The 26,144-nt window shown below is 37.2% G+C and overlaps 1 protein-coding gene across 3 annotated transcripts; it reads right to left on the minus strand.

The window, feature by feature from the left end:
- Positions 1-957: 957 nt before the first annotated feature.
- RGS13 (regulator of G protein signaling 13) lies at positions 958-26,144 on the minus strand. Of its 3 annotated transcripts, XM_003938154.4 has the most exons (7): positions 25,931-26,144; positions 24,627-24,697; positions 23,780-23,819; positions 18,292-18,360; positions 14,490-14,551; positions 3,118-3,284; positions 958-2,152 (listed from the first exon to the last, which is right to left on the minus strand). In XM_003938154.4, the coding sequence occupies exons 4-7, from the start codon at positions 18,354-18,356 to the stop codon at positions 1,967-1,969; spliced, it is 480 nt and encodes a 159-aa protein (XP_003938203.1). In that variant the 5' UTR covers positions 18,357-18,360; positions 23,780-23,819; positions 24,627-24,697; positions 25,931-26,144; the 3' UTR covers positions 958-1,966. The 3 variants fall into 3 exon arrangements, with proteins under 3 accessions (XP_003938203.1, XP_003938202.1, XP_074246178.1); XM_003938153.3 differs by lacking the exon at positions 23,780-23,819; XM_074390077.1 differs by lacking the exons at positions 23,780-23,819; positions 24,627-24,697; positions 25,931-26,144 and having other exon boundaries at positions 18,292-18,398.

Genomic DNA, 26,144 nt, shown 5'->3' on the forward strand with positions numbered 1-26,144 from the left:
GTGATTGTTGTGGCAAAGTTCTGCTTTGAATATATGTCATAGTATTACATTTACAAAATCAGAGGCAAGACAAGAGAATATCACAAAAAAACCCTTCAGATATTACACTCAGTAATTTAAAAGTACTTTTCAATGATTCACTAGGAGGAAATTTTTTTTTTAAAGTACTAAAGGTAGTCAGGACTTTGAAGCTGAAAAGGAAATAAGGTATTATCTATTTTAATCACCTCATTTTAAAGAAGAGAAAACTGAGAAGCAGGGAAAATAAGTAATTTGTGTAATATTCTATAGTTTACCTAGACCTAAAGAAATTTATATAGCTAATCTGGGAAATCCAGAACTGAAACCCAACTTTCTTAACAATGAATTCAGTATTCTTTCCATTGTGCTGAATCAAAGTGTATTTAAATTATACCAATGATGCTTCTTTGTTTATTCACTTATTTGTTTATTTATTTTTTGCTAGTTTTTTCTTTCTTTCTTTCTTTCTTTCTTTCTTTCTTTCTTTCTTTCTTTCTTTCTTTCTTTCTTTCTTTCTTTCTTTCTTTTTTTTGTTTCAGAGCTGGAAGCAAGATGGTTTAGTGACTTAGCCCTTCTTAGCACCTATGCTGTGACGGACTGTGTAGTTACTCATGTTGCCCATCTTTTAAAAGTGGAAAGCACTGCAGGAAAACACCTGTGATTTTGTGAACTACAGAAGCATCTGACTGACCAAATTTACACTTTTTGGTACCAAGAAAATGTAATGACTCATGGAATAAATAATTCAGTGGTAAACCAATTAGTGAATCAGTAGAATTACAGGGGAAACTTTGCTTCCCCACAAGGGTCAAATGAGTCTATTTTAAGCCACTTTTCCAAATCAAGAGAAAACATGCATATTTAAAAATGATTCCAATAGGGAAAAATCATTTTTGAATGTTTTCTTCCTTCAGGAATATAAGACTTGAAATTTCTGATTTGTTCCCTTTTAAGTATAAAATGGAACAGATCAAATTTTACGCTTGTAAATATTATGATGAACTTCTGATTATGGATGTTGAATCTGGATTCTATTACTATTTTAAAGTGATAGGATGGTAATAGCCAATGAATGTGTTAAATTGTCTACACTTTCCAGGAAATCTATGGAAAATAAAAATATATATTCTCACTGTTATACCAACTTAGGCCTTTTGAAATTTGTACTAGAAAATATATTTGTTTTACCTTTGAAAAAAATCATGTAAGTCTTCAGTTGATATTTGGCTTTATTGATTTCCAATACAACAATGAGTTCACACTGTAAGGAAAAAAATCTCAAAATATAGAAACCACATTTTATATCCTTATAGGAATGTAAATGTAAGCGCAAATGAAGAAATGCATCTATTTTTTAAGAGCTTAGAATCATCAGAAGTGTTATACATGTAGAAGATACATGTGATAAAGAAGTTTGGTTATGATCAAAATAGTAGAAAAATTTTATAGATAAAATGTCTCTCAAGAACATATCTTTTTGATATTTCTCATGGTATACAATGGATTGTATTGTGAATAGCATTTGTCTATAAATTCAAGGTATTATGAGTACTCTATAGAACATCTTCATGCTAGAAACATAATTCATATGACAGTTTTTAAAGAACTAATTTGTATGACAGTGAATTTTATTAATAAAGGAAATATCCATTAGTTGACTACTACAGTAAAAACTTCAGAATGTTTGTGTAATGAAGAAGGACTCTTCTTTTCAGTATATATTAATTGCACTACATAGGTATGCTGTAAATTTTGTTACTCATGTTATAAAAATTCTAGATTCCATTGCTTTTGGCATCTGTTTCTTTTCAGGAACTAAAAGTCAATTTATAGTTTGTTTGCTGTTCTATTTGTACTGTGTTCCTGATTTTGTGTTTTTCTAAATTAAAAGATCAAACCCACCACTTTCAATATGCTGTTTTCTGTTTAAACTTTTGAGTTACAGTCAGGAACTGTTGTTGGACTGCATAGTTTTCAAAAGTTTTTGGTACATTTCTGACTTTAGAAATCTGGGATAGGAATCCCTTTCCATATGCATATAGACTATTTTTTGAGCTTCTTCAAAACATGTTTCAGTGGGTTCTTGAATGTTCCTGATGATAGTCTCTCTTGTCGAACTGTCAATGTTAATCTGAAAAGTGAAATTACATGTACAGCGTAAGTAAGCATTGTTGAAAAAAGGCACATATAATAGAAAGACTTAATTTATTTCCTGCTCTCCTTTTCAGTGGAATAGGGTAATTTTCTTTGTAGTATTATTGGCATCTAGGAAGATATATAAAAAATAAGCATCGTGCTTTTTAAAAGTAAATATCCACTTCCACATCCAAGAGGAACAAAAAATAAAATGATAAGGCTCAAGACGAGGGAAGTCTCTGAAACCATGGCTTGTTCCGGAGGATGTAAGTGGTTTTTTAGTAGCAGTCTACAAACCAGGGAGTTTATAAGACAAATGTCTCATTTTAAAAAAAGAGAAGTTGGTGCTATTTTAAAATTTATTTTCCTTTAATGGTCACAAATGTTGCTTTAACTGAGTATGCTCTGAAATGGGAAGAAAATGAAGAGAACTGGATAAACAGAGGAGAGAAGTGGCTATTTCAATAAACCAAGTATTTTCCAGACAAGAGTTTTGGGGAATGTGTCAATAACATGGGCTTGCCCTGCATGATAGAAATCTCATGCACTATCCTCTCTCTTCCCTTACAGGACTTTTTAGTTCTCATTGCCCAACAACGCAGGATTTCCGCATGTCTCTTCATGGTATGTACAGTTCCTGCTGGCAAGGCCAATGCTTTTGCCACAGACTCCTTTTTTCTTTTAAGTCTCCTAGAAAATAAGATAATTTAATGGGGAGAAGCTTTGGAACCAGTAGATCTGATTTTGAATCCTAACTTTCCCACTTGACGGCTGTGCAACACTGGACAAGTTCTCAGAGTCTCAGGTTTGTTATCTGCAAAATAAGGTCAGCTATACTGAATTTATGGCATTTTCAAAGATACTGGTTGTAAAGTGCCCAACACTTATGGATGCTTGAGAGATATTAGTGCCCTTGCAGGGATGAACTGATTTCCATTCCTGTCACTGTCACGTAGTTACCTCTCTAGGAGACTGTGGCTGGATGTAAATCTTATAAAGCTTCTTTGCCATAGAAACTCTGCTCCACCGTGAGGCAATTTTCTTATAGGTTTCACATGCCATCCAGAATTTAATGTTCTCATCACTGTGCTCCATTTTTAAATATGCTGCATAGATGGCTGGACCATCTAAAAGTGGAGGAGAAATCAGTTTATTTTCATGGATCAAACTCACCAAAAAATCTAAGCAATGCAGTTTAAAAAAAGTCTGATTAAAACCTCACAAATTATTTAACAAGTATTTTACATCTATCTCTATATATCAGTTTTCATGTGTATCACACACTTAGAGCTAGCATTTGAAGCGTGTTTTGACAATGCTGATCACTGGTGAGGTCATCCCTTTATTATGAGTCACTCAGAATAAAATGCCCACCAATGTAGATGGGTCTAGGACAGATAGGACAGGAGACATGAGAAGAACCTAGGAAAAAGACTTGAAGCTGCTTAGGGGGACAGGGCTCTCATCATGAAGCTGACATGAAAAATGTAAGATCTCATACCAAATGGTAGGGTAAGAGCAGCGCTGCAAATGTAAACTTCTTGGTCAAGGTTGGGAGAAAAATATCCAAGCCATGGAAGAGTGATATTCCAATCAGTTTGTACACCCTGGAGTGTTTCTTAATGTTCAATCAGAGCAGAACACAGACAGATGAAAAATTTAACTTTATATTCATGGTTTATGTTTCAAGCCAGATAAAAGGGAGAAAGCGAGGAATAAAAATTCAAACGGGATACTAGAAACTGTCTCAGAATCTAGTACAGGATAGGGATTATGTGCAGCGTGACCATCAAATGACACTTGATGTGAGGTTCGTATCTCCAGTTCTGAACTTAAAGGGCCTTTCTGAAGCACCTAGATAAGGATAAACATAGGAGGAGCTTTTCCAATTGAGACACTACCTTATATTTGAAGAAGAGGGTTAGGAGAGCTCTCACAAATATAGCATATTAATTGGAATCTTTGGGAGGACCAAGTATTCTTAAGGTTCAAGATATTAAATTTTGGGGGGACTAGAAAGTCTCTTGGTATATCTGAGGAATTGGAATGCTAAATGAGAAAACAATAATGTAACTTTCGATTAATGTTACTAGAAATGTTTTTGTAGGCACACTGGATAATGACCACTTGGCATAGGATATTTTGTTTATCAGAAGCTGTGCATAGTTTAGTACAACTTGATGAATTTGGAGATAAGTATACACTCAAGGAACCGTCACCACAATCAATGCCATAAGTATATCTATCACCTCCAAAAACACAGGATTTTTATTAACAGTATCTTGGTCAGTATCATTTACTGTTACGAGAAATAATAGTAGATATAACTCTTGGTCAGTATCATTTACTGTTATGAGAAATAATGGAATGGAAATGATGAGTAAGATCATATTTTCCTGGATCTTCATCTAAGAGATCATATCAAGTTTTCTAGCACTAGAAAGCCAGGCTCCTTCACAGCTTGGCTTTGTTAGCAGTGATAAAGGAACAAAGATAACAAATTATTTTGTCTTCAAGAAAAAGAATGCAAATAGAAGTAGATCTCTTCTAAGGAGGCACTGGAGTTGGGGAAAGCTGAATATAAATATTGTATCCTAGAAATACTCAGAATTGGAGCATGGCATTATTATTATCATGTGAGCAAATGCAGCCTTCAGGACATGGTGTGAGAGATGGTTCAACAAGGACATAACATGAGATGAGTTAAGAGGACAGATGAGGTGGAGGCATTATATAAACATAACATAGAAAATGATATAGCTTAGATATTCCTATCCAACGTGAGGGGCATTTCAAACAAGAAGTTTATTTTCAGACTGAAGTGACTCTAAGTTGTGTGTTGTCTCACATACGCACAGAAAGGTGGGAATGGAGAACACTGATGCAGGAATTGGTACTCCTATTAGAGAGATAGCTGAATCGTGGGCAAACCAAAAAACAAACACATGAACGAGTGAATCAGAACAAAAGGCTGTTGGTGGCTTAACAAGTAAAGTTGGAAGCCAATATTTAAATAGTTTGTACTTAGCTATGGAACAAAAAAAAAAAATGAGAGGCCAGATAAAAATCTGTGGATCATGGAATGTCAGTCACACAGTCTACTTGGATGGGCCGAGTGGGTGAGTAGGTAGGGGCAGGAAAATGATCTGGAGGCAATATTAGATTCCAAGCTAGTGTTCTGAATTTGTGTTTATGTTTAGCCTAATTGTACAGTAAAATGTGTATAGATTATCATTTTAGAACCAACTGTATCTGTGTCTGGTTTCTTTCATTTCCTTCCCGATAGATTGGAAGAAGTATCCTTGCTTCTTTTTGGCTGGCCAAATGGTTCTACTGTTCTTGACGTACCAAAGTCTTTTGCTAATGAAGCCATATATGCATTGCTTTGTTTGTCTGTCTGTCTGTCTGTCTATCTTTTTTTCTGTCTTCACAATCTATTTCTTCTATCTATCTGTCTCTCCACACATAAATACACAGATCATAGATCCCAAGTTGTAGTATTGTATATATACTGCATGGATATATGGTATTCTATATATACCGCTTAGATATATAGTATTCTATATATACTATTAAAATATGATATATTTCAGATACTTGATGTGGCAGATTGTAGTATTATTCCTCAGTTATTTCCTGATCTTCGTGTCAGGGGATTATACTTCCATGTCCCGTTTATATCAGGGTTGGCCATTGAACTTTTGTTAGGCAATGAAATATGTGCAGGAGTGCCATGGACATGTTCAAGCAGAAGGTTTTAGAACAATCATGTGGTTCAGTTTCCCATGTCTCACAGCCACCAAAAGAAGAGCATATTCTAGAAAAGAGCTACTCCTTTAGCCTGAAGGTTGGAATGAATGCATGGAATAGAACTGGAGCTGACCCTAGCTATTGTGTATCGTGAAAAAGAAGTGAATCTTTATTACTGTAAATCACAAGGATTTTATGTCACTTGTTACTGTGTGATAACTAACGAAAGCTGGACTACTTGAGCCTGTCTGATATTTCAGATATAACTCTAGTGTACACAATGAGTAGACTCATGTCATTGGCGTATTTGACAGAATTCCGTCTTCATCAGGCTAATTTTTGTCTCAGTATGCTGCAAGTTACTCAAGCTAGCGGCTGACAGTGCATTTGTGTAAAAATGTTCCAGGAATCTTAGTAACTATTAAAGTCACAACTGAATTGCTCAGTTTAGAATTTCTATTGATTCACACAACAAGTGAATTACAAGGTGGAAAAGCCTTTTCTAAATCAGGCGATGTAGGCTGTCCTGAAGTTTTAAATGATACTAATTCCAGAACATTTATGCTCAAGAGATTCTACTTGAGCAGAGTGAATAAGGGATAAACAACAGAATTGCTCATTTAAATTGGAAGGATGAAAGAAATGGCTTATGTCATACACAGTGTGTACTTTTTCCTTAAAGAGTGAGAGTGGTGCCTGGGGGAATCTCTAGCCTGTTCTTCTAAAGCTTGTCACTAAAATTAGTATTTCTATGACACACAAGGTGACACATGCCAGTGTTCTTGATGCAGAAGGGAAACGTGGGCTTTCTCATGGCTGAGTCAGAACAGTGGCCCATCTATTCCAGAATGATATTTTTCTGTAAGACTGCAAGGCTTACATCAGGCAGGAGATCCCAAAGGTGTGCTATGTTGTGGCACCATTAGAAATGCCTCTAAACCAATTTAAAATACATTTTATTTTCAATCTGTACCACTGGGGATCATGCATTTCATAATTCTACAATAATCCGTGTGGAGTTTTACAGTGAATTTTTCAGTTTTATTAAAATTCTCTGTTATGGCTTCTATGCTGTTAATAATTTCTGATTTTTCTCCTTCCTTGTCATTGTTATTAATATTATTAATACTATAAATACAGCTTAAAGAACTGTGGACCATTTTTAATGCAGAAAACGTCTAGTAAAGCAATAAGCCCTGTTAACAATTTGGTATATTTCCTTTCATTCTTTTAATCATTTTTTCATGACTAATTGCCTACCTAGCTAGAATTCATTAATCTGTACAAACACAGGTACACGCTGGAATGATCTTATCGGCATTATCATAGGAAAGCAATTGTGTATCATTCTTATTCTTTCATAGCTAATAGCACATAGCAAATACTTTCTCCTTTTTACTTGAAATGATCATGCAATAGTCTATTGATGGGTAAGGCCATAATATATTTAGCCTCCCAATTATTATTGAAATTTAGATCGTTTCCCCTTTTCTTGGTTATAAGTTATCCTACATTGAATATTTTGGCTTATAAATCTTTGAATATCTATTTTCTTAGAGAAAAGAATTGACTTAAAGTAGTAGAATTTTTAGATTGAAGATGCAATGGTTTTTGGAGACTCTTGATATATATTGTAAAATTGCTTTCAGAAGGATTTCATTATTTTTCATTCCCAGTGGCAGTGTTGACTTACTCCACCCTCTTCACTCGAATGTGGCGAAATCAGTAACTTGTAATTGTTCAAATATGCAGTTGTAAAATATTAATGCTTAAACCGTTTTTCATTTTTACTGACCATTTCTTTTTTTCCTGTGAATTCTAAATCATTTGTCTGTTTTTTCTTTGCATTGCTAGTATCTCTTTAATACACTAAAGACACTATCTCTGTTCTCTTTATTGCATTACCTTCTGTTCTCCTTTTACATATTATTTTTGTTTGCGATTTTTTAGATATATTTGTAAACCATCAAATCTAAAGAAGCCTTGATTCATCTATCCGATCCCGCTTTCAATTTTCTCTGTCATTTTATTAGAGAAAACCCTTTAAAACAAAAATCTAGCCACAACCCTTCCCCGCTCAACAATTCCCATTGCCCCAGTGACAAAGGTCAGCCCTCTTTGCTGTGGTTTCCTTTTATTCCGGCGAACTCTTAGAGGATTAGGACTGCAGCTTATACATCTTCATGCACCCAGTGCCTCAACACTGCCTGCTACTGGACACACGAATGCCAGTTTGCGGGTACTGGACACACGAATGCCAGTTTGCGGGTACTGAACACACGAATGCCAGTTTGCGGGTACTGGACACACGAATGCCAGTTTGCGGGTACTGAACACACGAATGCCAGTTTGGCCTTTTGGATTCCTCATGTTTCTATGTTTCAAAATGACTCTGTGGCTCCTGAAAAGTGAAGAAGCAGACCCTAATTATTCAATATCTAAGAAGCACTAAAGACCATAGGATTACATTGGATATGCTATTACTTTTTGCTTTTCTGAAAGCAACACCAAAAAAAAAAGAAAAAATGTACCAATGTAGCAGTGATGTCTATACCAGGCCAGGTTTTTTTCCCTTTGCAAAGTGAAGAAGAGCCCGAGAAGTTAAAGAAGACAAAAAGTGCTAAGTGGGAAGGGCAGAGGCAGGCAGTGCAGGTCACGTGAGGGCTGATGAAGGGAACCATGGCAACAGCAGGAGGTAGCAGAGACTGGAATAGTGACAGTGTAGGAACCTGCCGATCACGCTGAGCAGCAAAGGAGCTTGCACAGGTGAAAACAGTGAAGAGAATCACTCTGCCTTTGGGATCCGGACGTACACAGGGAGCAACGGTGACCATCAGTAACTTCTGCTGCCGACTTCGCACCGTGATGCCGATGAAGATGCGCCAGCCCACGCAGATGGATCACCATACGGAGCAGCCTTCGTTGTCTTTGGCAGGAGGGCAACCCTACACTAACTGACTGGCATTTCTAAGGTTGTCTGCATGGGATTGTGATAATTTAGAAAGGGTGGAAAATAGTGCATTCAAGGATGATTTTGATCCAAAGATTGAAGCGAACTCTGTGATTTGGAGCACTTGCTTATCTGGAATGGCTTCATGTCTGCTCTGTGCGTGTGTTGGGGCGACCTGAACAAGCCAGAAAAAAATGCACAGCTGTGGTTTTTCATTTGAAATAATAGCTTCAGATTTTAAACGGACACTCAACACTGCCCAGTTATCCAGTGATCCTTCCATAGTATTGTGGCTCTCTCAATCTGCAGAAACTGCTTCACACCTTCTCCCTTGTTACATTAAAACATACGAACACATCCTCTTCTCAGCAGTCTATGGAGACCTGGCCTCAGACTTCAGTGAGAGCACAGATTAATCGGATGGATATTCACTGTCTTCTTTCCAGCAAATGACCAGAGTACTTCCATCTGCATTCCTTTATAACCTCCCTCCTGAGAGGCAAGTTTCCCTGTTCTTTTTCGGGATGGCTAAACAATTTTCTTCTGGTTCCCTTCTACTTTTGTTTTTTCTATCACTTCACGTTCCTCTATTCTTCTTATAATCCTCTCCACTCTCTTCTGTCGTCAGTTTCTTCCTCATGAATAGTTGACGTCATCATACAAATATGTGGCTGTATTTCCCAAGTGTAACTAGTAACAACGACTGACTCAAACTCCCGCTGTTGACCTCATTTTCGCTTTCAGTCGCTGCTCTTTTCTCTGCAGACCTCCACAGCAAAACTTTCGTAAATGATTCCCTATCCTGTGTCTCACTTCTGTTTCTACCTGTCTCCACGACACCCGTGAAACTGCTCTTGTTGAGGCACGGTTGACTTTCATATTGCCGTGTCTAGAGGCCACTGTTCCTCGCCTCACCTGATTTCTCAGCCTGTTGACAATTTGCAGCTTCCTTCCTGAAACACTCCCTTCTTTGGCTTCCACGATAATGTGCAATTTGGGTCATTCTTTCTTCACTTTTCCATCCACTTCGCTGACCTCTCTGCTTACCTGGACTTGGAAGTAGTACACACCTAAATTTCATCTCTGGGTGTGTTTTCCTTTGTCTGAACTCTGCCCCTCAGTGGTCTCATGGCCCTATGGCTTTCATTAGCATTTACGTGCAAATTCTCCCAGCCTTGTCTTCTTCACTGAGTTCCAATTTTACCTGAATTATTGCAGCAGCCTTCTAGCTAGTCTTTCTACTTTACTTCCTCAGGAGAGAATCAGGGGGATCTTTTAAAAGTACATTTAATCTTGCTACTTTGCAATTTAAGGTTATTCATGTGGCCTATGGGGCCCTGTGCTTCTGTCATGTTGAGCTGCTTTTGATTATGTGAACACGCTGCCCTCACTCATCTCTCAGGGCCTTTTGAACACGGTTTCCCTCTGCTTGGGCCACTCTGCCCACAGACTCTAGCATGGCTGCTTCTCATCATTCAGCTCTTTGCTCAAAGTTTACCCCTTCTGACAGTCCTTCTCTAAGTATCCAATTAAATTACACTCTTGTGCCTGCCTTTCTTTTTCATATCACCTGGTTTTATTTTCTTCAAAGCACGAATCCCTTTGCAGAGTTATTTATTCACTTGTTTGCTTGTCTGTCTCCTCCCTCTAGAGGGAGCACACCAGCTGAGCACGTTGACTGCTTGTGCCCCTTTCACCCCAGTGTCCCCGGTGCTGGGACCCTCTGCCAGGCACAGGGCAGGATTGAATGGGTCATCCAAGGCAGTTAGTGGTGGTTTTACTAACTTTCTTGTTATTTATAGGAAGCATAATGTACTCAAATATCAACAGGCAATCCCTATTCTCAACTTTTGTGATTTAGTCAATAAATGTAAGTATGAATCTTCTAGCTCAATTTTTTCTGGCATTATAGATTTTGATTTTTTTTCAGTCCTTGGAGTTTAGGTGATTGTAGTTCCCCATGTTATTTCAGATGCTTTTTTTTTTTTTTTTTTTTTTTTTTTGGTATCTTTTCTAGTTCTACTGTATCTCTACTGATGTTAAGCCATTAGAAATACCCGCAGGATTTTTTTTTTTTTTTCCCCAGTTTTCACCCTAGGAATGCCTGAAACTTTAACCGTATTTTTGGGTGTAGAGCCATAGTTTGAGTCAACACCATTCAAATAAAAAAATCTTAGGTTTCTCTTAGATAGTTTTATGGGAAGATGACTAACAGCTCAGACAAACTTTCCTGGCTGGTCTAAAAACTTCTCACTAATTCTGTGCCCATTTGAAAATTAGTTATTTCCTTAGAACTTAGATGTTTGGAAACTTGGAGAAGTTTCTGTGACCTGTATACTTGGGAATTTTCAGGGTGCTTTCTGCCTAATTCACTGTGAAGAGTTCTTAATGATACTGGTTTTCGTACCAAATCCTGAGGAATGTTTCACACTACATTTCTTCAGTGAAAGGCATGCCTATTTATCTTTATTTTGCTCACTTCTTCTAAACCATCTTTCTGTCTTTAAAATGCTGCTGCTCAGGCCCCATATGCAACCTTCCATGAAACTTTTTGTCAAAGGCTACCATTTGTAACAAGTTTGTTTTGTCTTCGGAATTCCATTCAGGGTGTTACTAGATGTCGCTTTAATCACTATTTTCTACTTTACCTTAATGTGCCAAAAATGATAGCCTTCCTTGTTTTCTTCTAGGGGGTTTTCAGTTTTCAAAAATATCTTTTTTTGTGTATGGTATTGTTATGAGCCCGTGGATTTTTTTTTTTCCTAAGCACACTGCCAGATGCTTAAAGAGTACTTAATACATATTTATTGAATGAATATTGAACACATACACTCTTTAAAAAAAAAAACTTTTACATTTGAAAAATCATTTGTGAATAATGTATCCTTAAATAGCATATCTTGAATGCGTCTAAGTTGCTAACATTCTTAATTTCTAACTAACGTTTGGATTTTGCCATAGTTCTGTTCTCAAACTGATGGTTTTCTTGGATCTCACTTTCCCACCAAGATGTCGAATTTAATTATATTTTGATGACTATGACTTAATGGCTCCCCAACAAACATCTCTAAACCAATTCCTGTTCATCTATTGACACCCTGGCTGATTTATTTCTTTTTCATGTGTGTTTCTTAGCTACATATTCTTAGAAATAATGTTTTAATCTATGTAAAAATATGCATCTGCGTATCTCAGCTAAAGAATGCATTTTACTAATGTCCTTGGTTAAGGTAAACACATTTTTATCCTTTGGCACATTTAATATTTTTATTCTTAGTTTTATCTTATTGGCTGGATGATTCATAGAATGGTTTGTTTTATCAGTTAACTATGTGATTATTAAATTTTTACATAAACTTCATAGTATATGATTTCTGGAAAGGCTCTTACCCTATTTTTGCTGGCTTTTATAAAAGGCAGTGTGATGTTTCCCTATTCTCACCTTTGCTAGAGCGTTTTCTTATTCTCATGACACTAGATTTATACATTGCTGATTCTAGCAAGGCAGATGACCACTCGAAATCCTTGCCAAATAATTAAGCCTATTCACTTTGCTTATGAGGCTTCTAGGATTGGCACAGAAGATTACATAATATGGCTTGGAGTTTTGATCTTTTCTCGCTAATTTTTTTTTTGTATTTATTCATTGAACACTTATTACATGCTCATTAGCTACAAAGCACTTTTTCAGTTTCTCAGGGATTTGAAAGGTAAATGAGAGGCAAGCTGTGCTCTCAAGGAATTTACAGTCTAGTGAGAAAGCTACTATATAAAAAATCCAGTACACAAAGTAGCTACAATTAAAAGCAGAGTAAATGTTAACACTAACAAAATAGGAGACAAAGGAAAAATGTCAAAGCAGTTTCCTGGAGAAAGTGGCACTGGAATTTGACTTTCAAAGATGAACAGAGTAAGTGGAGTTGAAAAGGACTTTGAACAAAAGCCTGGACCAGAAGAATCACAGATGTGCAAGTAGAAAATGAAGTGACGGTCACATTGGTGGAGGGCGTGTTGTGTGAAGGGGCATAGCTGAGACAAGTTTTAGAAAATGTTTTGGGTTAGGGTGTAGAGAGTACCAGATACCGTGGTTTTGGACTTGTTGGTAGGCAGCAGACAAAAAAGAATGCTATTCAAAGACATGTACTTTATTACTCTTAAAAGAAACTGCCGATCACTGTGTGCCTAATCTATATTAGGCATTGAGCTAGATGTTTTGTATCTCACCTGCACAATAAAGCTGAAAGGATACGTGATATTACTCCCATTTTGCAGATGAAGAGTATGAAACTCCAAGAAAGAGATCAATCTATCAAGGTTGCTAAATGCGGATTACAAAGGATTGGGACAAAGATTTACCATATAGTTAACTGAATATACGCCTTTGTCTCTTCATCTCATTTCAGTGCTCTAAAATTGACCCAGAAGATGTTTGTTTTAAATTCTCATTCATGCTGGCAAATCGCATTATAAACTATGGGGGAATACCTGAAAAGTGAAATGCACTGGTGATTGCATCAAAGAAAGAAACTATGGCCCCAAATGCCCATTGGAAAGGCATGCTACAAAAAAGGAGAGCTCAGGTGGCGACCCGAGCCTGTAGAGGTAGATCTAGCCCTAGGGGTGGGGCTGAAGTAAGTACCAGAATCGTTGATCAATGTGTTTCAGTAAGAGTAGCCAAGGATCTACACCTATTGCCATTGCTCTGTAGGCTGGGCAGTGACAACTGAGTCAGAAGGAGAAGATAGTGAGCATGGCAACCCCCAAGGAGGAACAGAAGGCACCTTGCCCAGAAGAGCCACTGGTACACCCCACGAGTTAAAGTACAGCTCGCTCTCCTTCATAGTCTATAGTTCTAAACAGATGAAATATTCACAGAGAGGCTAAAATGAGATCTTAAATAAAGAGGTAGGTCTATAGGCAGAAATTAACAGGCATTGAGGGGAACCAAGTCCACTTAAAAAATTACCAAATTCAACAGGAGAATTTTCTGTGACTACACTCTACATTTTTTTTCTGTACCTATCTCCTGGTTTTATCATTTTCTACAACCTGCCAGTATTACTGACCCCAAACGCAATTGACTATTCTCTTGAATGCACCTCCTGCTTTATTTTTACTGCATGAGCCCTGACTTTGCTGATATTATCATCTATTGCTGATATCTCTAATTTATACCATGTGAATGTCGATATTTACCTACAGCTATATACAGAACCATGTATAGTCCCACGTAAATCAAACACCGAAAATGTTGTCACAAACTTTGGGGAGGAGTTTTAGAACATCAAGACTCAAACTTACTCTTACTTTTGAAGGCAGCAAGACCAGCTAGTTAAAAGTGTTTGAAGCCATGGTATGTGTTACTATTTAAGCGTATTTTCCAAGGGGTTTTGAGCATATACTTGTGAAGAATAAATACTCACAGTGACTAATCTGGTTTTAATTAACACTAGAGAAAATAATAGTGGTTGACACAACAAACTATTTTCAGGTTTTCTTTTTTTAAACGTGTCAGTTGCCAGTTAGAAGGCTGTGAAAAGAACAGCATACGTTCATCATCTGGCACCCTCACCTTTACCTCAAAGAATGAAACTCGCTAGTTATTCAAAGATGACATACGCACAATACTCACATTTTGTAGCCATTAATTTTTCAAAAGACTGGGCCCACTGTAACACTTCCTCCAAAGTAAGCCTTTGAAAAGAAACAAAAAGCACCGTTTGGGGTAAATATTCTCAAGGTTTTTGTTGAACTAAATAAAATTGTATTATCTTGAAAACGACACCAAAATATATTCACATTCCATTTGTGTGTTGTTTTGGTTGGAAAGTTATCTTCCTATGATATTTTACATGTTATCTTTCCTATTTAAATTGTTTAAATGATAAAAATTATGAAAATAGTATAGACTTGAAAATATAGTTGAATAAGTGCTATACCGAACCATAGGCCTATAATCTCCCTATTAACAAATTACCACTATTAGTACTTTGATGTGGGTTTTAAAAGTTTTTTTTGTGTTTGTATTTGTGTATTTGTTATATTTGTGTTTGTGTGTTTTTAATCAAGGCGTAATCACACTCTTTAATGTGGGTATGTATACTTTGTGTGTGTATACTCTCACTTAGCATTGTATGCCGTCACAATTGTCTTCGTTTATAGTGTTATAATTTATAATTACAAATATATAATCATTGATAGTCATATTGCTTGTAGTGATGGTGAAATACGCTACAAGCAATAGTGGGCATTCCACAGTTCACTTAATAGTTCTCAAACAGCATATTGATTTTCTCTCATTTTTCACTTTTAAAACTCAAATGTAGCTCACTTGTGTTTAAGGCTTGCCGTGGCCACATGGTTAGAGTAATTCAAGGACACTAGCAGAAGTAGAATCAAAGTTGGTTAAAAGAGGCACATTTTTAAGGTTTTTGGTACAAATTGCCAAATGGCTTTTTAAAAGGTTATGTGCTGTTTGCTGTTGCAAACAGCCAAGGGTTTACCTATTTATCTATTAGAATTTTAGAGTTAATCCACAAAACCTATTTGCATGCACTCACGTAATATAATTAGTAACCCTAAAGCTAATATTTTCTCAGTTTCTTATTTTCTAGAATTATTTTTCTGTCGGTTTTAATTTTTATTAAGGTGTATTATGTCAAGTTACATTTGACTTAAACGGTATCAATGAAGCCATTTACCATTTAGAAAATAGTTGTGAAAGATTCTGGAATTCTGTTCATTTTGCTGAGCTTCATGAGGTGAACTGGCAAATGACCGTATTCTTAAATACAAATAACTTTATTCACTGTGGAATACTATGCAGCCATGAAAAGGAACCAGATCACCTCCTTTGCAGGGACATGGCTGGAGCTGGAAGCCTGTACCCTCAGCAAACTAATGCAGAAACAGAAAACCAAATGCTGCATGTTCTCACTTATAAGTGGGAGCTGAATGCTGAGAACATATGGACACATAGGGGAGAACAATACACACTGGGGCCTGTTGTAGGGTGGGGTGTGGGAGGAGGGAGGGCATCAGGAATAATTAATGCTGGCCGATGGCTCTCTGGGTGCCGTTATCAGAATGGCTTGAAACACCTTTTCTCCGGATACAGGTCCTCCTTTGTGTTCCCTCCATTCTCCTGGGCAGGTGGGCAGTGGATACCACGCAGATACGAAAGCATTTTAAGACAGCACAATGGATGCTGGGCTTAATAACCTAGGTGATGCGGTGATCTGTGCAGCAAGCCTTCATGACGTGCATTGGCCTGTGTGACAAACCTGCACATCTGCACATGTAACTCCTGAACTCAAAAGTTGGAAAAAAAAAAAGAAAAAAAAGAAATAGCCAAAAGGTTTATTGCCATTCAATTTGTGGTGCGTTCTTAATCGTCCTACTTTCAACAATGAGATAATTGAAGATGGCTATAGACAGATGCAGGCACTGTCCATTGGCTATACCTGTTCGAGTCAGCCTGAAAATTAGTGCTTCAGGAACAGCCATTAGCATTAGCACGCTGCTAACACCGTGGAGGAGGATTAGTGAAAGCGATTAAAAGCATCCTAGAACATGGAAAAACATTGGCAGTCTTTAAAAGGGCAAAGATCTTTTGTTTTCCAAAAAATCAGATGAATCCTGCCAGTTTTGGATGGGCTGCTTGCATCACTACGGAGGCTTAACAGTGTACTGTGCTAAGATTGCTTTCAAAAAACATTTCCATGAAATGCTATCTGAGTCATTGCTATTTTGTTAGAACTTTAGAAAAAGTAACCTAAAATAACCTTTTCAATCTAGTGAAATGGAAAGAGCTAGGCAAGGTTTATTGCGTGCCTGTTCGTTCTAATCATTCCTATTATATAGAGAAGAATAAAATCTACAGCACGAGCGAAGAGTCATCGATGTGTTGGGTTAGCTTAAAATTCTGTGTCGATAATTGTTGGTAAGAGAATTATTCTGTCTCTAAGACTCATGAGATTTATGGGGAGAGATTATTGGAGTAATTATGGTTGGGAGTAAAGATGGGAAATAGAATTTTGTTTTTAACTGAACCCCATTTTTGCTTTTAGTTTTTTTCTGAGGATCTCACAAGTTTAATGCTGGCCTTTGGCCATCCAGGTGCCTTTATTAGAATTATTTGAAATGCCTTTTTTCCTGATAGAAGTTCTCCTTTGTGTTCCCTCCATTCTTCTGGGCAGATGGGCAGTGGATACCAACACGGATGTGAAAGTACTTTGAGATACCGTGATGTTGCAGACAAAGGAATGAAGAAGGTTTAGAGTCTGTGAGACGCCCAGGTTCTAATGCCAGTGCTGTACTTAATTGTTCTTGGTCTTGCTTAAAAGCTCCAAACCCCAATTTTATTGTCTATAAAACGGGGGAAAATAACGTCTGTCTCACAGAGTTATCATGAAAATTAAATTAGGTCATGAATGCCAAGCACCTATGAAATAACTTTTATCTGTGAAATAACTGTTACCTGGCAGCTTTCCATTAATATGATTTTTGTGTTTTTGGTCTTCCCCCTTTCTCACAGTGAGTCTATAAGGCAGATAGAAGAAATGTAAGCTCTGATAGTGAGATTCTGTGGGAATCATTAGAAGAAAGAAGAGCTGTCCCTTAATTTGCAGGTTGTATCTTTGTCCTCGGATATACCTGTGTAGTGCAGTAGCTTTCACTGGTCATTTGAAATGCTGAACTTTGGGTCTTACTCTCCACCCTGCCCACCATGGCAGCGTCCTTCCCCTTCTCCCTGTCACACAGCAGCGTGTAAGCCTTTTTGGACATTTTGGTACTTTAGTGAAAGCATGCCAGGGGCTCTGACCATGCAGAAAGGTGTGGCCAGAACTGAGGGCTGCACATGGCTTAGGTTAGGCACTCATGGTTAGTCTAACAGGGGTTCTCAACTCTGGGATTCGTTGAGGTGAGCAACTCCCATACAATGGTCTATTCCTCTTCTCAGGCATTATTCTTTTCACTGTTCCTGTCCAAATGGCTACATTTTGAGTTATGGCAAAGTATGGAGGAAGAGACGTGGGAGTTTAGTAAACAGTTGATTCCTTTTTCAGTCTCACCTTCTTTATCTAGGGATGAAGCTTTCTGGCACTTCATATGTGGAGGGTTGGAACCAAGAAAATATTTTGGACTAAAGAATCTCATTTTAACACAAACAATATTCTTTGTTTTTAAAAAAGAACAGAGACTATTCATAATAGATTCTAAAGCATTTAACCTGCTGGATTCTCAAGTGTAAAACACAAATAATGAAAACAGAATCTTAGTAACACATGACTGCTCTTCTGGTGAAGTGACTCATGTAAATGCAAATTTTACTTTCGGAACAAAATATGTTATAATAGTTTTATAAGTATATACCTACTTATCATCTGATAAATGTGCCTTACAATTACCATAGAAACTTAAATGCTACTTACTTTGAAGGGGGCCTCTTAGATTCGTCTCTGCGCATCTTACAGAGCCAACAAATCTGACTGCTCATTTTTCTAAGGAAATATAGTACATATTTGTATAATTTAGTCATTTAAAATAATTATGTGTTAGAGTCAGTTTTTAAGGAATGTACAGTATTATAAATAATTAAAAAAATAAGGATGGGTTCTTGAAGTTACTGGAATACAGTCAGTGGGAGAGTAGAGAGGAAAATAAAATGAGTCATTTTTCATAAATATTTTGTAAAAATATAGGTGCTTAGATTTGTAAATGACTTGACTTAACTGGCCTAACTATTTATCAAACAGTTAGGTTTAAAAAACATCAGTCTTTGGAAAAAGATCTTTTCATTTAGAGGCTGTTAATAATGAATTCACCAATTCCCAAGGCTTTTCTTTGGTGACAATTCTTATTTTTATTTTTCTGAGACAGGGTCTCACACTTTCACCCAGGTTGGAGTGCAGTGGCGTGATCATGGCTCACTGCAGTCTTCACATCCCTGGTCTTAGGTGACCCTCCCACCTCAGCCTCCCGAGTAGCTGGGACTACAGGCATGTGCCACCATGTCTAGCTAACTGGTGTGTTTTTTGGTAGAGAAGGGGTTTCACCACATTGCCCAGGTTGGTCTCGAACTCCTGGGCCCAAGCAGCTTGCCTACTTCAGCTTCCCAAACTGCTGGGATTACAGGCATGAGCCCCCGTGCCCAGCCCCAATTCTTATTTTTAGAAAGTTCCCTCAATATATTAAAAAAGAATTAGCCTCATTTTAACTGGACAAGTGAAATAGTGCAAACAGCCAAATAAAAAACTGCCTTCTGAGTGAGTTCTAAGAAGGGTGTTGCTTACCTGGTTTTATCTACTCTGAGCTCAGGGACTCTGACTTTAAAATCCAGTTAGAGTTTATTCATCCCAGACACGTTTATGTAACAATACATGTTATAGAAGGTTTTTCACTCAGGACTTCCAGAAAACAACTCACAGATTTGTTAAGAGTTATTATATCCACATTTTAAAGCTGGAAATGGTTTGCTAAACATATATACACACACATAAAATGAATTATTAAGGATAAATTATTCTTAATGAGGATAATTATTAAGGATATATGAATTTTTATATCAGTCTTTATGGTTCATTGAAAACGTCTGTTGAGTACTTGTTATCTGCCAATTTCTGGCTGCCTGTGATCCGTAAACAGCTTGTCTCTCGTCTTCCTGTCCTCACTGACAAGCAATTAAAATACACGTGGTGAGCTAGGGCTAGTGGTTGATGCCCGTAATGCCAGCACTTTGGGAGGCAAAGGGGGAGGATTACTTGAGCCCAGGAGTTCTAGAAGAGCCTGGGCGACATGGTGAAATTCTGTCTCTACAAAAATAAAAAACATGAGCTGGTTATGTTGACTGGTGCCTGTAGTCCCAGCTGCTTGGGAGGCTGTGGTGGGAGAATCTCTTGAGCCCAGGAGATGGAGGCTGTAGTAAGCTGTGATTCTACCTCTATGCTGTAGTCTGGGTGACAGAGTGAGACCCTGTGTCAAAAACAAAAAATCCCCAAAATGTGATGGGAACTTAGATACAGGAAGTGCAGGGGTCCTGAATGCCCTCAGAAAGGGAACCTAACTAGGCTTGAGGGGTTAGCGAAGGCAGCCCAGTCAAACAATATCTGAGCTGGCACCAGCGGGTTACACAAGAGTGCGCTGAGGGAAGGAGGGACAACTTAAGAAGAGAATCAGGGGCACTGAGTCATGTCCCACTGAGGACATAAAAGGAATTTAGGCTGAGCGCTGCGGCTCAGGCCTGTAATCCCAACACTTTGCAAGGCTGAGGCAGGAGGATCTCCTGAGCCCACGAGTTTGAGACCAGCCTGGGCAGCATAGAGAGACCCTGTCTCTACAAGACAAACAAACACACAAAAAAATTAGCTGGGCATGGTTGTGTGCACTTGTAGTCCCAGCTACTCAGGAGGCTGAGGTGGGAGGATCACTTGAGCTCGGGGGGTTGAGGCTGCAGTGTGCCGTAATCATACCATTGCCCTCCAGCCTGGGTGACAGAGCTGTCTCAAAAAAAGAAAAAAGGATTTATATTACACGAATTTACAGTGTGGCAGACAGAGTGAGAGAGAGAGCTGACAGGCTTAGAGAGTTAGGATTGAATCAGTAATCATGTTTAAAAATGTTCACTGCAGCAAGAAAGCGGTGGGAGAATTTGTAATGCTAGGCAGAGGCGGAGCATGTTAAGCCATCCAGGCTGTAGATTTCATAGTAAGGAGCTGGGAAATCACTGCAGGATTTAAAATTCAGAACAGACATGATAAGATTTGAAACAGGTTTGTGAGTAGAATAAATTGCTTTGCGGCAAGAGTGGCATCAGGGAGACCAGTTAGGGGGTGACTGCAGGAGTTCAGGTGAGGAATGGCTAGGAAGATGGCAGTGGAGATGATGGGAAGGAGAGACATTTTAGACATTTTGGAGGAGGAACTATTAGAATTTGTTGACCCATTGGATATGGAAGGTGAGACAGAAAGAGAAGAAATTGACTATTTTCATAAAACTTATAAGAGGAGCAAAAAAAAAAAAAAAAGAGATGGTCTAGGAAGAGAATGTGAACTATGAAAAGCAGACAGCCCAATATAAGTTCCTGAACACAAACATTTAAGAGAAAGACTGTGAAAAAGAAGTTTGTGCCAGAATAACACAGTATCACTGAAACCAAGGAATGAGTTTGTTGAAAAGGAAAGAGTGGCCAATTGAGTGTTAAAAGCCGTGAAGAGCTTAAGAGGGCAAAGGATCAAAAACTGTCACAGTTGTTCACAGGATGCTTGTTAATGACCTTGCTGAGAGTGGTTTCCGCAGAGCAGGGAGGATAGAAACAAGAAGGAAGAAAGCAAGAGAAAATAAAGGGTTGGAGATAAGAGCATATGGGCAATGTCGTCTGATGGGCTTCATTTTCTATGTGGGTCTCTGCTGTAAGTGAGGAGGACCAAGACACAAGAAAGTGACACGTATCTACGGGAAGGAACACAGTGGAAGGGGAATAGGTCAATTCGTATTAGGACTCTTCCCGTTGCAAACACAGATTAACATTACTTAAGCAAAAGGGAGAGTTTATTAAAGGGATATGTTTGTGTGTATAGCTAGGTTCTAGATGACCTTAAATAGGAGACTAAAGATGTTAGATTATTTTTTAGTAAAAGTAATCCACAGAAATCTTTAAATAGCAGTGTGATGAAAATAAAAACCTTTTTCTAGAAAGATAACTCTGCCTGAAAATGATTAACACTGAAATGTTACATTGACTGGCTGTCAATAGCTGGTCCAATGTGTAATTGGACCTTGAACTACATTTGTTCAAGTTTCACGATTCCTTATCTCTGTGATCACCCATATAATCTAGTTACACAATGACTCGAAGCTTATCTTCTAAGTAAAAGGATGGGAAAAAATTTACTTCCTTCATACGTCTTCTCTGTAAGTATAATTAGTCATCTCTGTCTTCTACTGACAATTGACCTCTTCCTTACCCTGTATTTTTAACGATAGTTTTTCTCTCCCACTGCCTTCTCACTTGATTTGTTGGAGCTGTGTGTACATATTTTCAGACCTTTTTTGTGTGGTGATTCCTGTAACTCAAATGTACGTCTATTAATAGGTTATCATATTTTCTTTTATAAATTTAATGAAATTGGCAAAAGCAGAACGGTCTTAGTGTGCAGCACTCACTACGGGCAGAAGTACAATGAAGGTAAAGTAATTTCTGGATGTTGCACCAGAGCTTAGGGGGTTCCCACAGCTCCTGTGAGTTGACAGAGTACATTCAAATCATTCTGGGGGTTGAAGCCAGACAGACATGTGCCTGAGGCCAGGCTCTTATTAGCTGTGTGACCTTGGGCATATTAATGAAACCTCAGATGCTCATTTTGGCGGAAGAACTCACTTCCTTTTCCTTTTTTCTAAAATAGAACTATAAAGATTAGAAAAATAACATGTATGCAAAAATTTTCTTTCTTCATATTTGATTTTCCTTCAGCTACTTGCGTAATGCCACTCTGGAAATAGTTCCTGAGTTCTTTTGTACGTACCAGGAAACACATATTCTGTTAGACTGCATTTTTTCCTCTTTTTAAATTTCATCTCAGAGCTCACAAGTTTTCCCCATTAACTTTATTCATTCTTCAACATGTCAACATATAATCTGCAAATCCTCCTTCTCTGAATTTTTGCTGTTCCCGTGTTTCTATATTTCTGTCGTTCACACATTCTATCAGTGGCCGAGTCCCAGCTTTAGAATTAGTTGGGTCTACAACAGTGATTCCCAGACATCTGAGTGTGTGAATGTATCATGCTGATGGATTGGGGCTCCCAGGGAACATAGGGATGCTTGGGTGTTACAGAAAAAGGGACAAGAAGACAGCCCAGCCACAGCTTCCCTTTAAATCCAGTTACTCAGCTTGTTCTCTCTATGGAGATGCCTGGTCCAAAAGGAGAGAGAGGCCGAGACCCACCCAGACTTCCCTTGCCAAGTGTGGAGCCAAGTGCGGCTTCCTTCACGTGGTGAAAAGGCTACTTTTTAGTAATTCCAGTCAAGACTCTTTGTAGACTAATAGCAGCCCTGTGCTCAGCTACATGACTGATTCAGTGGAAGTTCCTTGGTCAAAGCCACTTAATAGGTGACATTGAAAATGAAGTAATACATATATAATGTTATTTACGTTTCTGACTTATCTACTGCTACTAGACTTCAAGTTCCCGAACTTGTTACATTAGAATGTGATTTGATAATTACATATAAGCAGTTGTTTATATGTTGGTTAGCATTCTAAATTATGGAATACAAATAGATATGTCATAAAAGCATCAATGATTAAATCTGCAAATTTATTAAATTATGGAATACAAATAGATATGTCATAAAAACATCAATGATTAAATTGCAGAAAATATTTAGTGACAGAATTGTGTACGAGATGTGTTATGCACAGAACAAATAGACCATACTAAGTTCTCTGCTGTTCCTGTCCTTTAGGAAATGGGACTGGAGACTGGACACTGTCCCAGTGACTGGAGTTCTGCTCCAGTGCCCAGAGCACCAGGGTGTCTTCCCACCTGTATTCTAAGATTTCTAGAACTGAAAGTCTATCCACTTGTCTGTGTTTCTTTCTATTGATTACACTGGATTCACAAACAACATGTACCAGGCCTTTGTGGAATATCACAGAACCCCCCACCCCGCATCCTTATAATGCTCTCCACATTGAAACTAAGAGACAAATTCATGAATATTTAACCCAGCTTCAGGGAAGAAAAGTCAGATTGACCACCTGAGTTTATTATCTCTTCCAATGAAAGCACTAATAATATTATAGTAAAGGAACATGCAAGACTTAAACATGAAGGAAAAAGGAGATAAAACAATGAGAAAAAAAAATGACAAAATATTCCGAAGATCAAAGGCAGAAGTAGAAATTAAAATTCTCATACCTCTAAAATGAGAAGAGAAAAGGCAGCCTTGGAATATCATCTGACAAAATTAGAAAATATAATCCACAGTTTGAGGATGAGTAATTTGCAAAATAACCAGTGGTTTATAAAGAAGTATCTGTAATCCTGTATTCAACAATATTTATCATTAAATAATACATCTCAATCGACAGTTTAATAGCACCAATATAGAGTGGCAGAATGAAATCCTCTCACATTTACAATTGACAACTTCTAAAGAAATATTTTGGTAATTCCATAAAGGGTACATCCTAAGTTTTTTTTACAAAAGTAATGTTCTTTAGGGTAAGATTTCATTAAAACATCCTATTGATAAATTTATTTTGTTTATTAGCTAAATCCAGCCAAGGTCATCTTTAGTTATACCCTTCAAAATAGTCAACACTGATAAAAATAAAAATTAATGACTGGATGCAGTGGCTCATGCCTGTAATCCCAGCACTTTGGGAGGCTGAGGTGGTGGATCATGACGTCAGGAGTTCGAGAGCACCTTGACCAACATGGTGAAACCCTGTCTGTACTGAAAATACAAAAATTAGCTGGGCATGGTGGTGCCCGCCTGTAATCCCAGCTACTCAGGAGGCTGAGGCAGGAGAATAGCTTGAACCCGGGAGGTGGCTGTTGCGGTGAGCCAAGGTGGTGCTATTATACTCCAGCCTGGGCGACAGAGTGAGACTCCATCTCAACAAAAAAATAAAAATAAAAAAAAATAATTTCAAATATTTTATAGGACTATAAATCTACTTTGGAAAAAAGAGTATTCCCAGTGAAAGAGTGATCTAAATTGGCATGACATAGAACTGATTTAAATTGTGGGTAAACTTACCAAGCTTCAAAGAAACAGTGATCATTTTTTTCTCATGTTGGTGGTATAATAAGTGGAAACATTCCATTGACCTAAAAATAAAATAATAGCAAAATCAAACAAAAACAAAAAGATTATTGTGTGCTTCCTGGAGAATGCGTATTTGGCAAGGATGTCTATAAATACTCTTAAGTTTTAAGTAAATAATTTTTCCACCTCATAAATTCTGGATTATGGTTATTCCCATTTTTTATTAACTCTTTATCTAAAACTGTGTTAATTTCATGGATTATTATAAAAATTTCTATACTACTTTAATTTGTATTTTACCATTGCTTTTTCTTTAAATAATCTGTATTTATCTTAACATTGTGTATTAATTTGCTTATCTTCTTTATTTTTCAATACTCTCTTGGTAAAACTAGTGTGTGCTTTCACAATCTAAGCATAGAGTGTTTAGAACAAGTTTATGTCTCCATAGTGATTTTGCCTACTGTTTTCTCCTGATCATTATTTGAAAGAAATACATTTCATTGATAGAATCTAATACTCAGAGTGATTATAAATGCATTGATAATGGATTGAGTTGTATTAGTAGTATGCCAGAAATAGATTTGTTTCCTCCATTATTTAAATGAAATCTTAAAGTGTTATAAAATAAATAAATTTTCTTAAAGCAGTTCTGTCTACATATACTTGCATTTAAATATGTTTCTTTATGATACAGCATGTTACATAAAATTTAGTAAAATTTGGAGCAATTTACATTTTAGCAATATTTTTTTACCACAGCGCACAAATTTCTTATCCTTTAAAAAATGCAAGAAATTTGTACATAGTCGTGCTTAAGCATAACATAAAAGAACTCTGTAAAATAAAGATTAACAATATTTCAGATAAACCTTATAATCACACCTGGGTTCAGTACCACTAATAAAGTAATGGAACTAATAATTTGGTAATGCATGATTTTTAAAACAATTCAGAAATGTCTGATTTTATAATATGTTTTAATCTAAACATATAAAATGGAAAACATTTAAAATGAACACATACACAAAAACCATATAAAATAAAATAATGTACTTTAAAACTGTAGTATTTCCTCTGTTGCCCAATTCAGAAGATTCATTTATATAGTGACTGTAAGTTTTGTTTGAACTATAGAAAGCCAGGCCAAAGAATATGTGTTTGTTAGTTTGTTTTCTTCTTAGAAAAACTAACACTCCCAGCCGTCCCCCTGTTGAAATCAGCATCCATTTAGTCATTTCTATCAAACCAATAGTCTTATATTTATCAACTATTTTATAGAATCTGATACTTACAAATGTAGCCTGTCGAACAGTCCACCATGCTAAAGTTTATCTCCTCTTTGTTATAATTCGTTTGAAATCAGGTTCTGAAATTTTATGAGACACCCAGCATTTTATTTTTCCCAGCATTAAAGGATTTTGCTGTCTCTATAATTACCGTCGATGGCACTCTGGCCTCAGTATGAATGTCCTGTTTTTACACACACGTATCTATGCAAAGAGAGGT

Source organism: Saimiri boliviensis, chromosome 19, assembly GCF_048565385.1.
Source record: "Saimiri boliviensis isolate mSaiBol1 chromosome 19, mSaiBol1.pri, whole genome shotgun sequence".
NCBI lineage: Eukaryota > Metazoa > Chordata > Mammalia > Primates > Cebidae > Saimiri > Saimiri boliviensis.